This window comes from Centropristis striata, chromosome 24 (genome assembly GCF_030273125.1).
Source record: "Centropristis striata isolate RG_2023a ecotype Rhode Island chromosome 24, C.striata_1.0, whole genome shotgun sequence".
NCBI classification, from domain to species: Eukaryota; Metazoa; Chordata; class Actinopteri; order Perciformes; family Serranidae; genus Centropristis; species Centropristis striata.
In genome coordinates, this window is record NC_081540.1 from 6,850,975 (window position 1) to 6,864,888 (window position 13,914).

At 36.5% G+C, this 13,914-nt stretch overlaps 1 protein-coding gene across 1 annotated transcript in view; it reads right to left on the reverse strand.

Moving 5' to 3' along the window:
• Nucleotides 1–4,884: 4,884 nt before the first annotated feature.
• The window catches only part of LOC131962987 (protein FAM184A-like), an 84,518-nt gene continuing 75,488 nt past the window's right edge, over nt 4,885–13,914 (reverse strand). The window contains exons 22-24 of the mRNA XM_059328112.1: nt 12,644–12,748; nt 9,490–9,854; nt 4,885–5,998 (exon numbers count right to left, since the gene is read on the reverse strand). Of these exons, the coding sequence (XP_059184095.1) occupies nt 5,884–5,998; nt 9,490–9,854; nt 12,644–12,748 (585 nt within the window). The 3' untranslated portion in view covers nt 4,885–5,883. The remainder of the gene's footprint in view (nt 5,999–9,489; nt 9,855–12,643; nt 12,749–13,914) is intronic.

Sequence of the window (13,914 nt, forward strand, 5' to 3'; positions counted from 1 at the left end):
ACTGTGCTGTACTGGCTTGTACCCATTACCACAACATGTCCTTTAGTTAACTAACAATGCACTAATTCATTAAAATGTACTTAATTTAATACTTCATCCACATACGCTTGTCACAGTGTAGGAAAGCTCAATGCTATGACCAGATGAGTGACAACTTATTTGGACTCGTTAACACAAAAATTCTACTTTTATTTAATACATTTATAAGCTGAAATTAAAAGTATTTCTTTGGGAGTCACATATATGACACACAAAGCCATATGTTAGAGTTTACTTCATGATTTACAAGTTGTCTGTTAAATTGAGCAATCTGTTAATCGAGTCTGGAAAGGGCAATACAGGTGCATCCTAATAAATTAGAATATCATAGAAAAGTTTATTTATGTCAGTAATTCAATTCAAAAAGTGGAAATAACACATTATATAGATCCATTACACACAGAATGAAACATTTCATGTCTTAATTTAATTAATTTCTTCTAATTATAATGATTATGGCTTACATTTAATGAAGACCTAAAATTCAGTATCTCAAAAAAAAAAAAAATATTACAAAAGACCAATTTTAAAAAGTATGTTTAATATGAAAATGTTGGCCTCTGAAACGTATGTCATATATATGAATCAATACTTGGTTGGGGCTATTTGACTTGAACTACTGGAAATTGACTTTTCGAAGCATTAAGTTTTAAGTAGTTTTAAGACATGTCAACTAGTACGAGCCAATCAAACCAGTGGGCGGGGCTAAGAGGAACACTCCTGGAGGACAATATTGCAGAATTACCTCTGAACATCAACGTTTTAGCCAACATGGACGAAAAAAAGTCCTTAAAGTGCAAATAAAGTGGAAATTTGAACATCCACTGCAATTCCACAGCAACAGAGCAACTCCATCTGCTAACGAAGACCATGTGATAGAATCAAAAGCTCCAGAACAACCACTAAATGGTTTCCCAAAGTCAAGAATGAATGTGTTTTACATTACAGCCAGCTGATTGACAGAGACTTTTAAAGTGAATCGAGATCCTTCACAATAAACTTCTTGTCTGCTTTTATTGTTTCAAATGTAAGTTTAATATTATTTGACAATAAAAAGCCTCTTTAAGTTGATTATACCACAATAAAATGACTGGAAACTGATGGCTGCTTGGAAGGTAAAAACACATTCAGACTCACTGTTTAAACAGGGCAGTCTCCCAGAATGTGCTTCTCAGGAAAATAAAAGGAGTGGAGGTAAAATTGGATGTGATTGTGAGAAAATGTATTAATAATAAAAAACTAAGAAGACTTCTGCATTGTCAGGTGCAGATGTCTAAGTGTAAAAGTCATTATATTAACACAGCTATCTGAATAAATATAATCTTCACAGTGTGCATGGAGGAATGAACCAACTGTAGTTCAGAGATCCCAGAGAGGATACCGTGGTCTGTATTTATTACAGGTCAATATTTACAATTTTTACCATTTATTATGCTGCATCAGCTTTGATGACATTCAGCATAACTAAAGCTTTAATGTCATTGCGCTGCATTCATGTCATAAAGGGACAGTTGGATATTAGGGGGCCATGATTGGGATTTCCCATATGACAAAAATACAGACAGGTCCTGTCTCAGTCTGGTTTCAGGAAGCATTTTTTAAATATGTTTGAATGTTATCAGACCTACAGGCAGAAGAGAAAATCGATATACAAATGACATCTTCTCATGTGGCTGTGGGTTGAAAGGTAAAGACACATTCATATCCAGAATGTGGTACTGTTCCTTTAAAAAAAAAAATGTAGAAATGTAAAACTAAATAAATAAATATTTAAAAATGTTTTGGTTCCAAAATAAGTAAACAAATGGGCCTGAAACAAAAAAGGAAAATAGTAATAATAATAATAATATAATTTACATTTGTATTAAGTAAATAGAATAAAATAAATAAATATTTAAAAATGTTTTGGTTCCAAAATAAGTAAACAAATGGGCCTGAAACAAAAAAAGGAAAATAGTAATAATAATAATAATAATAATAATAATAATAATAATAATAATAATAATAATAATAATAATAATAATAATCATATAATTTACATTTGTATTAAGTAAAGAGAATAAAATAAATAATGTTAAAAATGTTTTGGTTCCAAAATAAGTAAAAAAATGGGCCTGAATCAAAAACATATGTGTGTGTATATATATTTGAATTAGAATTTGTTTTAAGTATGGAAAATACTTAAATGGTGGTTTAATTAGTATCATTTTTATTGTATATAATGTGATAAATTATGTTCCAAATGAACCTAAAAAAAAAAGAATAATTTCAAAATGTTTTGGTTAAAAAATAAGTAAACAAATGGACCTGAATGTAAAAAAGGGAGAAAAAAGAATATATATTTGAATTTAAATGTTGTAGATAAGGTGCTTCTATGAGTATTATTCTAATTTCATATAATGCCATTTATTCCAATAAAGGCAGGTTTTTGTATGTATGCATAATATGTTAAATGTATAAAATCAATAAAGATGATGTTTTTGTTTACAAAACAATATCTACAGGGGCTGGATGAAAAAAACTGAAAAACAGAAGAGTCTAATGCAATCCAGGGGTTTAATGTTAGTTGGGACTTTATCAATTGTTTGTGGTGGGACTGTATTGGATTGCATTATTAAGGTGCGTCCAGTGATTGATGACAGTACAAACACTTCCTGAACCACTGAGGCCTCAGTTGATTCTGTTATGGAGGACGAGCATCGACCGATGCTGTAATGTAACTGAAGTGTTTGCGTTGTGGTTGAATGAACCTGGTCTCACAGGAATCCGTGAAATAGTCACGGATTCGCTTAACTCAAAATCCGTGGAATAGCCACGGAATCACTCAAATTTCCGTGAAACTGACACGGATTTCGCTACAATGCAAGTTAATGACAGTCATATCCCGTGGCTATTCCATGGATATTTTTTCCTATTGGTTTGTTCCAAGTCACGTGACTTTCAAGGTCCCGGCGGTCAGAACAAAAAACATGGCGGACAGTTCTGTCATTTTTAGTGAAAAAATCAATATTTTGACTTAGTTTCTGCATAAAAATGGATTTTGATCACATTTCTAGCAAGAAATATATGTTTTATTTTCTAAATATTCACTCAGTGAATGTACATAATCACTTTGTATGTTGGAATAGCCACGGGATATGACTGTCATTAACTTGCATTGTAGCGAAATCCTTGTCAGTTTCACGGAAATTTGAGTGATTCCGTGGCTATTCCACAGATTTTGAGTTAAGCAAATCTGTGGCTATTTCACGGATTCCTGTGAGACCAGGTTGGGTTGAATGGACCCCGGTGGCGTCAGCGTGAGAGGAAGTCAACTCTCCACCCCTCACATCTCTCTATCAAGAAGTAAGAAACATGATGACCATGCAGTTTGGAAACTGTACAGGTTACTGAATGGACTTCATGGACCTTCAGGTCATGAAAATTACGCGGCACAAGAACTATGTAAACTTTCAAGTCAAGTTAAAAAACAGACAGTACGACAAAAAACGCAGATATGAGGATTTCAAGTGAGTGACAGCAGCATTATGAGAGTGTTTCTGTTTTCACATGCTCTATGGCCTGCCCCACAGGCAGAGACACGTAGCTAAAGACCTCCGTCACCGACATGAACTCCTGTAGTGAAAATAAAGTGTTAACCAAACACTCCTTGGCATTCAAAAAAAGTCGCAAGGAGTCGATAATCTTCGACATGTCGCTGACAGAACTCTCCCTCTCGATGTCTCTGGCATCACAAACAGACCGTAGAAAAACAGTAGCTTGTTACATTATAAATATTGTAATAATAAAAATATGAAGGGTGTTTGATTCACTCCCGCGTGATGTTTCCCCTCCGGAGACTGTCGAGGCGTCTGGGATCGTAAATCAAGCGCCCCCTCGGCTAGCTCCGAATTTGAAAATGACTTTCAAACATTTACTGTATGTACACAGTCAGAGTAGTGGGACAGCAAGCTAAAGTTAGTCTTTTTTTTTTGCTGGTGTCGTTATTGTGGTATACTGTAGGTACTGCAGAGGCCAGAAAACAACCAGAATCAACAGCTAGGTCTGTCCTTTTTCCTCAAATACATGTTTGAACGTGTGTATTTACACATGGAGACATAACATGGGCGAATAAAGGCGGGTATCAAGGCAAAAATCACTTTGTCCTGGCTGAACTTTCAAAGCATTTCCAGTCAGTTTATAGCTTGTAAGACACATGTCGATGTAAAGAAAAAGAAGATGTAATATGCAGCTGAAAACATTTACTATTAATCTACAGTATGTCAGGTTGGTCACACTTGTTCTTGGTCTTTGTATGAGCTTAAGAACCCAGCTGTGGTTTTGGTCACGGAGAGCAAAGGAGGTTTGAAAAGTTTCACAAAGTCAGATTCACATTTATTTCAATGGGGCTTATTCTTTAAAGTTTTGGCCATTATTTCATCAGTTACCAATCAGTTATTCTCAAGATTGTGGTTGGGTTTTTTTTTTACAATTTCACCATATTCCCGTATTTAAGCAATAACTTTGGTCAGTACAATGCTGTTATGGTGGGAAAGTTGGTCAAAACTACCAACATACTTTAACAATAACACTGTAATATGTTGGGATTTTACCCTTTGTACCCCCAAAATTATTTCAATAGGTCTTTTCTAATGCTAAAATAACATTTATTGTATCCAGAAACTGTAGAAACAGAAATTAAAGTTGGATTTTTAAACAGTCTGTCCGGTAAAATAACCAAATATAAGCTTTAAATAGTGAAATTTCATGAAAATCGCTTTATTCTAAATTTCTCAGCCAAAAATAGTCTTAACAAACCAGAAATTTCAACTGAAAAAAGTGCAAATTTAAAACTGCCATAATTGCAGTTCAGACGGTTAATACAATAATTTTTATCAGTAGATAACAAAGTGATTACTTGTGACAATCAGAAAGCTGATAGTTCCTGACCTGAGTCAATCTAAGCAGTAGCTATAGCTTCATGTGTCTTTTCTTCTTCTTTTTTTATTTTAAATGTTTCCAGCAACAACAAAATTCAGAACGTTTTTACACTAGCTTGAGGTGGTTTTTGTCTTAAAAAGTTAATGCACTAAACGGGAGATGGAATCGTTTTTTCTGAATAAGTTCTGATGTAACGAACATTTAACTCACATGGCTGATCAGCTGTTTCCGCTCTACCAGAAAATCCAAAAGAAGAAGAAGAAAAGGCTGTTTACTGTCAACTTCTTTGTTGTTTTCTCTCTCTTCTTCTCCTGTTTCCTGACGGATTAGCCTACAGCAAGACATTACACTGCCATCTTCTGACCAAAGTATGTCACTGCAGCTTTGTTTATTCGCTCGAAACTAGTTTGATGGAAAACGTCCCTAATTTGCATATTCTTTAATGCGAAATTTCTTTAATGGAAACACGGCTCGTGAAGCTCGTTAATACCTCCACACCTCCTCTATTCTACATTTACAGTTTCACTTTTGCATCTCAGTTTGTCAAAATGTAAACTAATGGGTTCTGAAATCCTTAAAAAATTTAAAATTCTATTTATTTCTAACCACTTATGTTGCCGAGTGCAGCTTTAAAGCTCATACAAATGTCCCGTATGGAAGTGTTTATATTCCCTCACCTCCTGCACACTTTCATGATGATGCACTGACAAGCCACATTACTCATCGTGCTCACCATGTATGGAAGCCCAAAGGTTGCACTCCCCCTGCACATGATTGATGGGAGCGCAGTGATTAGCAGTGGACGTTTGATATTAATGTCGCCCAAATGACTTTCAAAACCTACAGTTTGATTGCTGTCCAACTTTAGCTCTCTGTCCCGTTACCTCATTTTTTGACACATTTGGGATTTTTTTTTTTTGCCGGTCAGAAAGAGAAGTACTGGGAGTACAGCTCCTCTTCTTTTACAACGTCTTCTTTGCCTTTTCCTGCCTCCACCCCCCTCGGGTCGGACGGTGTCGTGGCGGTGGTCTCAGGAAGGCTGAGGGAGGGAAGACACACAGTTTGTTAGAATGACGAGAAGGAAGACACAGAGAGAAACTGAAATTCACAGACAAACTGATACATGGCAACTTTTTAGACACCAGAAAAAAGCAGCAAATTCCCTTGTGGTGACTGTGGGCAGTACCAGTGTCATTAGAGGGTCCAGTGGGTGCTTTGTTTGTGTTTTTATGTGACTTTGGGAAGCTAATACTTGGCCACATGCTCCAAAAAAAACAATCGGCATCATTTCACCTTGTGCAAGATTTACAGGAAATACAGCGATAAAACTGTTCAGGGCTGTGTAACGGCATGCAATAAACCTTGCAATGTCCTCATGATCTACACCTGAACTGAGATTTTGTGTTTAGGAGACCGTTGCAAAAAGATGCGTCCCTGGAGAGTCTAGCTCCATCCCAGAGAAATCACATGCTCAGTGGAGCGCAAAGAGACCAACAGCCCGGCAGAGAGGAGGCACAGAGGGATGTGATGAGGAGTCGGTGGCCGGGTCGATGTGGTCTTTTAGGCCATGTCCCGGGTTTTTCTTACTATTATAAGGCTTAGGCACAGCACCCAAGTAGTTTTTAGCACCACCTAAGATGAATGAATGTAAAATCAATGTGGAGAATCAATCTAATAGTTGAAGTTATTCCCTGGCGGACTTCTTTATGTTTTGTTCTAGCCTTTTGGGTGTTGTTTATACCCCCTTTTCTGCAATTTCTTAAAAAAAAATAGCTCATAGCTCATAAGAAAAAATAGCTCATAAGAGTTTAATTTAAGAGCTAATATCTAGACATTTTCCATGGTTTTATTAATAATAACCAAAATCATTATCAAGAAAACCATGGAAAATGTCTAGATATCGGCTCTTAAATTAAACTCTTATGAGCTTTTTTTGTTGTTATCATTGTGTTTGTCCAAACAAATGTACCTTTAGTTGTACCAGAAACTGAAGAAAACAAAGGCGGTCTAATCATTTTTTCCGTGACAGTATTTGCAGCTTTCACAACTTTTGTACACAGATGTTGCAAAAAATGGTTTGAAAATTATGCAAAAGTAGTCATTTTTGATTAATAAACAACGTTTTCTTGGGGTATGACCGGCAAACACTGCACCTAAGTCTTCAAACCTCAGGAAAACAATGATGTCAAGAACATTTTTGACGTCCCTTCTTGTTCAGCTTGTTGGTGAGAAAACATGAGTTGGCAGGAAAGACGCTGGGTAATGTTACAGCAGGTGCAAGCTACCTTTAGCCTAGCCTGGATATCAGCTCTGCTTCCTCTCTAATTAATGCTGCTCACGCGAGTAATCTCCACCAGGATGGACCCATCCTTTGCATCTCTTAAACGCAGAACCTCAGTTCAGGTGTAGGTCTTAATTATAGTTGTAGTTTGTGGTGTAAAGCTGCTAACTGCTGTACAGCTAACAGTGTAGATGCGTTTACTTCTGTACATTGACTATGGATTAGTACCTCATTTAACTCTCCTTCAAAGAATTCAAACTTTCCCTCTAATTTGTTCTTCCCCTACATACAAGGACACTTTGACACATGCAAAGCAGGAGCTCGGGATCAAAACATACGCAGCTACTTGCAAACTTTGATCCATTCATTTTCTAAACCCAGCTTACATTCAGCTCTGATTTTGACTTTTTGCACATGAGTTAAAACTTTTCCTCCATTCCATTCAAATAACACTAAAACTATAAGACAAACAAGTTTTAAAAAAAGGAGAAACAAAGTGTTTTCTTCCTTTGAATTCTGTTTTTCTGAACAAACATTGGGATTTCAAACTAACTCTTGTGTTGGGCTGGTTTTCAGCAGCAGACCTCCCAGTGTTTCTAATCAGTGCTTGCAGCAAGCAGCCCGTCTTCATCTCCTCTTATACTGTGTGTCCACTGCCTTTTTAGCTGGGGGAACAAAAGCGTTATCTTTATGGCTTCACATATGCAACTTGTACTTTTAAGTCACTGCAGCGCTTTTAAATCACTCACTTCTTTCTTTGTGTCAGAGTTTGAAGTCCCATTGAGACTGATTTGTAATTGCAAACTCTCAGGGTTGGCTCCTTATTACGAGCCACTGAGGTTTGAGAGCATATTTCAAAAAAAGATTACGTCGGAGATTATGTGATAGTTCAATGACACGAAAAGGGAAAATGAGATGTTAGAGCATAATGGATCAAAAAGAGATTATATCTTCATTATAATTCTCTATTGACCCTGTGCTAATGGAGTTAGACTGCAGCATTGGGTGAAATTAATAGATTCCCATGCAACCCCAGGCACGAAACGGATACAGCATCGGTCCGCATGTCATCAACCATGTTTCATGTGCTGTCAAAGAAAAAAAATCCTGTTTTATGAGCAGCATTAAACAGGGTGGCCAACATTAAGAAAAAGCTTAAAAGAAACGGTTGTAGCCTTCAGGTGTGAGAAATGAAGCCAATACAGAAATACCTTAAAGCTGCATTCTTTCTAATGGCCAGCAGGGGGGCGACTGTTTAGTAGTCTATTCGAAAAGTACCTTTCTCATTGGATTTATTACTTCAGAAAACATTTTCCTAAGGAGTTAACGACCTCAATTGCAAGATTTAAGTCTTCTTCAATACAGCATGATGCTCATTCTGGAAATAATGGTCCCATTTTGAGTAAAACGACGACTAATTCCCATATAAAAGTGCATCTCAATAAATTGGAATATCATGAAAAAGTCAATTTCTAGTAGTTTAAGTCAAATGGCCTCAACCAAGTATTGAGTCATATAGATGGACATACTTTTCAGAAGCCAACATTTCCATATTAAACATACTTTTTTTTAAATTCTTTTGTAATATTCATTCTTTCTTGAGACAATGAATTTTAGGTCTTCATTAAATGTAAGCAATAATCATTATAATTAGAAGAAATTAAATAAATTAAGTCAGAAAATATGTTTAATGCTGTGTGTAATGGATCTATATTGTGTTATTTCCACTATTTGAATTGAATTACTGACATAAATAAACTTTTCTATGATATTCTAATTTATTGAGATGCACCTGTATTCTCGTTAATTTTCATGGAAAGTTTCCACCTTTGAAAATTCCCGGAATTCCCAACCCTACACAAGAGCAAGGCAAAGTGAAAGACTCAAAAAAAGGTTTTGAAACTGCAGTCCACACCAAGACCAGACTCAAGTGCAACAATTCTGGCTGCAACACCACAGAGAGTTTTAATGCAGATTTTCATTCCAGATTAGCAGGAAAAAAAATCACCATCTGTCACATCTGAGCCGGTTAATAAACATCTGTTTGTTTGTATATCTGTCTTTTATGAAACTTAGCCCTTCTTCAGGTCTGGGGGAGAGGGGTGAGGATAGAAGGGAGGGGAACTAAGACGTGAGGTGAGAGATACAGGCAGTGAGGGCAGCAGACATCACGTAATTCACTCCCTGATTTAGGTGAAGTGAAAGTGAAGTGAGGGCAGCAGTGCCAGGAAGACAGATTGGTTTCTCACCTCCTAAAGCTTTGCAGGCCCTGATGCTGCACCAGGGCTTCCTGAGGATGAGGAGCATGAGGAAGAGCAAGGCTTGGCATGGGATGATGTGGAGGATGAGGAGAAGAGGGAGGAAGAGGAGGATGCTGAGGAAGAGGAGAGAGAGGAAGAGGGCTGAGCAGTGGCAGGGCTTTCCTAAGTCTGGGGAGGGACCTCAGGAGGGGGGAGTGAGGAGGCGCAAAGCTGCCACCCGGTCCTACCTCCTCCACCTCCCGTCCCTCCTCTTCCTGTCCGCCATGACTCGAGGTGGGAGGGCTGACGAATTGGAGAGCTGACTGGCTAGGGAAGCTGGTGAAGCGGTGACCTGATTGGCTGCCTGTTTTTAACTACAGACACACATAGAGAGGCAGGGTTGGGGATACGATGGAGAGAGTTAGCTTGTAGCAAAATGTTTCATCTCAGTTAACGAGGGCTAGTAGACCACATCTGGGCATTAGGCGGCCCGGGGGCCACATCGGCCCGTTGGCTGTCCCTGTCCGGCCCGCGAGAGGTTACAACGAAATTAGAAACCAATACAACCACAGTGCTTTTATTTTGAAGGCGATTTACGTATGTGCATGCATGCATAAGCACCTGCACAGATTTATCTTGTTAAAAACTCTTGTTTGTAAATTGTTTGTTTACTGCACAACATACATGCTCTTTTTGTGGTTTGAATGTATGTTGTGTTTAAAATAAATTGTTTTTACTGCTATATTTGACTAACTCCACATTAACATAGTCTTTTCATAACATATATTCTTACCACTAACAGCTCTAAAACCATATCATTTACTGCATTTATTTGGGAAAATGAATTGCCCACCCCTGTACGACACTCCACAGAATTTTGGTTCTTCAGAAAGGGACTAAATTATGGAAAACCTTTCCCCATCTGGCAAAGAACTCAATCTCTATAAAATGTTTCAAAAGATGTCTAAAAGCCCATTTAACTGCTGTTTTAAAACGCTAATTCAAACAAAAATACACTTATATCATGTTCATATTTTTGTTTTTATATTGTTATTTGTGTTAATGTCATTATCACTTGTTGTTGATGTTATACATGTTTTTTTTCTATTACCAGTTTGTTATTACTTTCTTATAACTATGAAATATATTTATTATTTGTTCATTATTTATTATTTATTATTTATTTATCATAAATTGTTATTACTTTCTTATAACGAAGAAATATATTAATTATTTATTTATTATTTTTATTTATGTATTATAAATTGTTATTACTTTCTTATAACTATGAAATATATTTATTTATTATAAATAGATAAATATCTAAATATATTTTAATTAGTTATTGTCATTATAACTTGTTATTGATGTTAAACATAATGATCTTTCTATTATCAGTTTGTAATTACTTTTTATAACTATGAATATATGTATTATTTACTTATTATTTTATATTTATTCTTATTACGTGTTGTTGATGTTATACATATGTTTTGTCTATTATCAGTTTATTACTCTCTTATAACTAACTTATAACTATGAAATTATAAAATTCTAGATGGAGGCTTGAAATAAGTCCATATGGGTTTTCTGCCTCTCCCTGCACTTTACGTTATTTGTTATCTTTGCCATTTCATGTTATTATAACTGTGCAAATAACTAAACCTAAACCTAAGAGTAAAGGTGCGCTGGTTCTTCATATTACCACTAGGAGCTGCCAAAGTCAGAAACGTACTAATCCTGCACATGAGAGCTTAGGAGTGTAAGTGAGGGAACCAAAAGCCGTGTATGTTATCTAATGCGAACAACCCTGGCATGAGGAGGAGGAGGAGTAAGGAGAAGAAGAAGGAGAGGGCTGATGTTATGATGCTGAATTCAAGCGTTATAGTTTCTGAACGAGTCCTGGGATCAAACAGCAGGTATGACAGCTGTGTGCACATAAGAAGGATGATGAGCGGCTTTGTGCACAGAGATCAGTCTCTATGAAAGACTTGATGTGAGACCGTGTGTGTGATGTTCAAACGCGCAGGAAAAATGGGATGTTTTGGTGAATCATGGTGCTCAAACAAAGCGCTAAATATAAGGTAAGAATAGGAGAAAGACGAGGAAAATCAAGCACAAGGATCTCTCGCAGTGTGGTGCAGATTTGTTGTCCTTCATTGTGTGGTTGATATATAATACAGACAAATAAATGATGGTGACAGCAGACTTAATGATCAATAACCTTATTTGGCAGCTATATACTGTTGGATAACTGTGCCAAAATGCATGCAGTGGCTGCTTGGTGTTATTAAGCCCTGTGTGTGTGTGTGTGTGTGTGTGTGTGTGTGTGTGTGTCAAATGTGATTGAATATGTTATATACAGTCACTAAAAAAATTGATAAGACCACTGTTTTCCCCTTGTATTCTTGTTCATTTAATGCCTGGTACAACTAAAGGTACATTTGTTTGGACAAATATAATGATAACAACAAAAATAGCTGATAAATAAATATATTTATATTATGTATTACATTATATATTACATATTTATTTTTGTTATTGTCATTATAACGTGTCATTGATGTTATACATGTGTTTTTTTTCTATTATCAGTTTGGTATTACTTTCTTATAACTTACTTATAACTATGAAATAATGAAATTTTAGGTGGAGGCCTCTCCCTGCACTTTACATTATTTGTTATAGTTTTCATTTTATGTTATTATAACTGCAAATAAATAAACCTGGTTTTCTAAATAATGATTTTGGTTATTTTCAAGAAAACCATGGAAAATGTCTAGATATCAGCTCTTAAATTAAACTCTGATCAGCCATTTTTGTTATTATCATTATATTTGTCCAAACAAATGTACCTTTTGATGTACCAGGCATTAAAATGAACAAGAAATTGAAGAAGACAATGGTCCAATAATTTTTTTCCATGACTGTATATATATGAAAAGCATATTGAACTATAAGTGTGGTGTTAAAATAAAACATGACAAAGCGGTGGTCATATACAGCAGTATCAGTGACACGTTGTGTTCCCAGAGGTCTGAGGTGTTGCTGTGTGAAGGCCACTCAGCACAAAGCGCCCGATGATGTCACACACACCCACACGGCGCCCGTTTTCCCCGCCACTCACACTGACAAGAGGCCTCCTGGGTAGGAGAGCACTCACCTTGATAAGAGGGTTGATTACACCGACGTTGGCACTGGAATTGAAGACCTTGTTGAACCCCGTGTCTCTGTTGACCAACTCCAGCTGGTAGAACTTCTTGTCGTCCTGTAAAAGAGACGTGTTGAAGTGAAGTGAGCATTAACTCTCTGAACCTTGAACCGTTTGGGGGCGTTTTTGCTGTTTTTTTACATTTTACTGGCTGTGGCCTTGTATTTCACTGCAATATATAAAAATAAAAGTGCTGCAGTTCTATGGAATCAGCACAATCATGGCTAGAAGTGGGAACAACTCAAACATGTATTTTATGCAGAATAGCACCATTATAATGACATACATCATAAAAAACAAAAAACAAAACCCTAGTTTTTCTGTTTGTTTTTTTCCATATTCATATAAACAACATCTTCCCAAGTGCCCATGAGTGTCATGAATATTAATGGGGAAAAATTGAGTCTCAACATATTAGAAAAACGGAAATATTTACAGCCTTTCCTGTCCTCACCTCTCTGCTCCGTGTAAACAGCCTCTCCTGTCCTGTCCTCTCCTCTCTGCTCTGTGTAAACAGCTTCTCCTGTCCTGTCCTCTCCTCTCTGCTCTGTGTAAACAGATTTTCAGTTTGTCACGTGACCGTTTGTCTCAGCAGAATCAATCATGTCTTCACAGTGTCTCTGAGGAGCAGAATTTAATGTTTTTAACAGGAACTAGTTATTACAAATGCTTTATTTTTGGCGACATTTTTAATTAGCCACATGGAATAAAGTTATTTTATTTTTACATTAGCTTAGTTTTTGTTACTTTTTCCTCACAAGAAAATTTCATAACCTATGAGCCATTCGAGGACTGTCTTAAAATTTCAATTTCCGACAATAACACCTGTTTTTACGGTTTCTTTCTACAATAAACAGTTTATTTTTGGCTATCATTAAAAAGAAAACATACTTTCCAATCATGCTGGCAGGTTGGCGAGTTTCTTCTCTCAACCTCATACAGTAATTATGTTGTAAAAAAAACATCCTTATATTAACATGAGAAATGAACTTAGAAGTTCCAGACGATCTTGTGATGCCAGACTAGACGAGTAATTCAGACAACCCCGCTTGAAAAAATCTGAACTGTCCCTAAAACTTTTGGTTGACTGGCTGGCTTTAATCATGAATCAGAAGACTGATGAAGGCCCTCAGACGCAGTTTTCTCAGCGGCTTCTTTCACTGAGTAAACTGCATCCACTTCAGAAAAGCACAAGATGTGAAAGACTTGTCAAAATACTATTC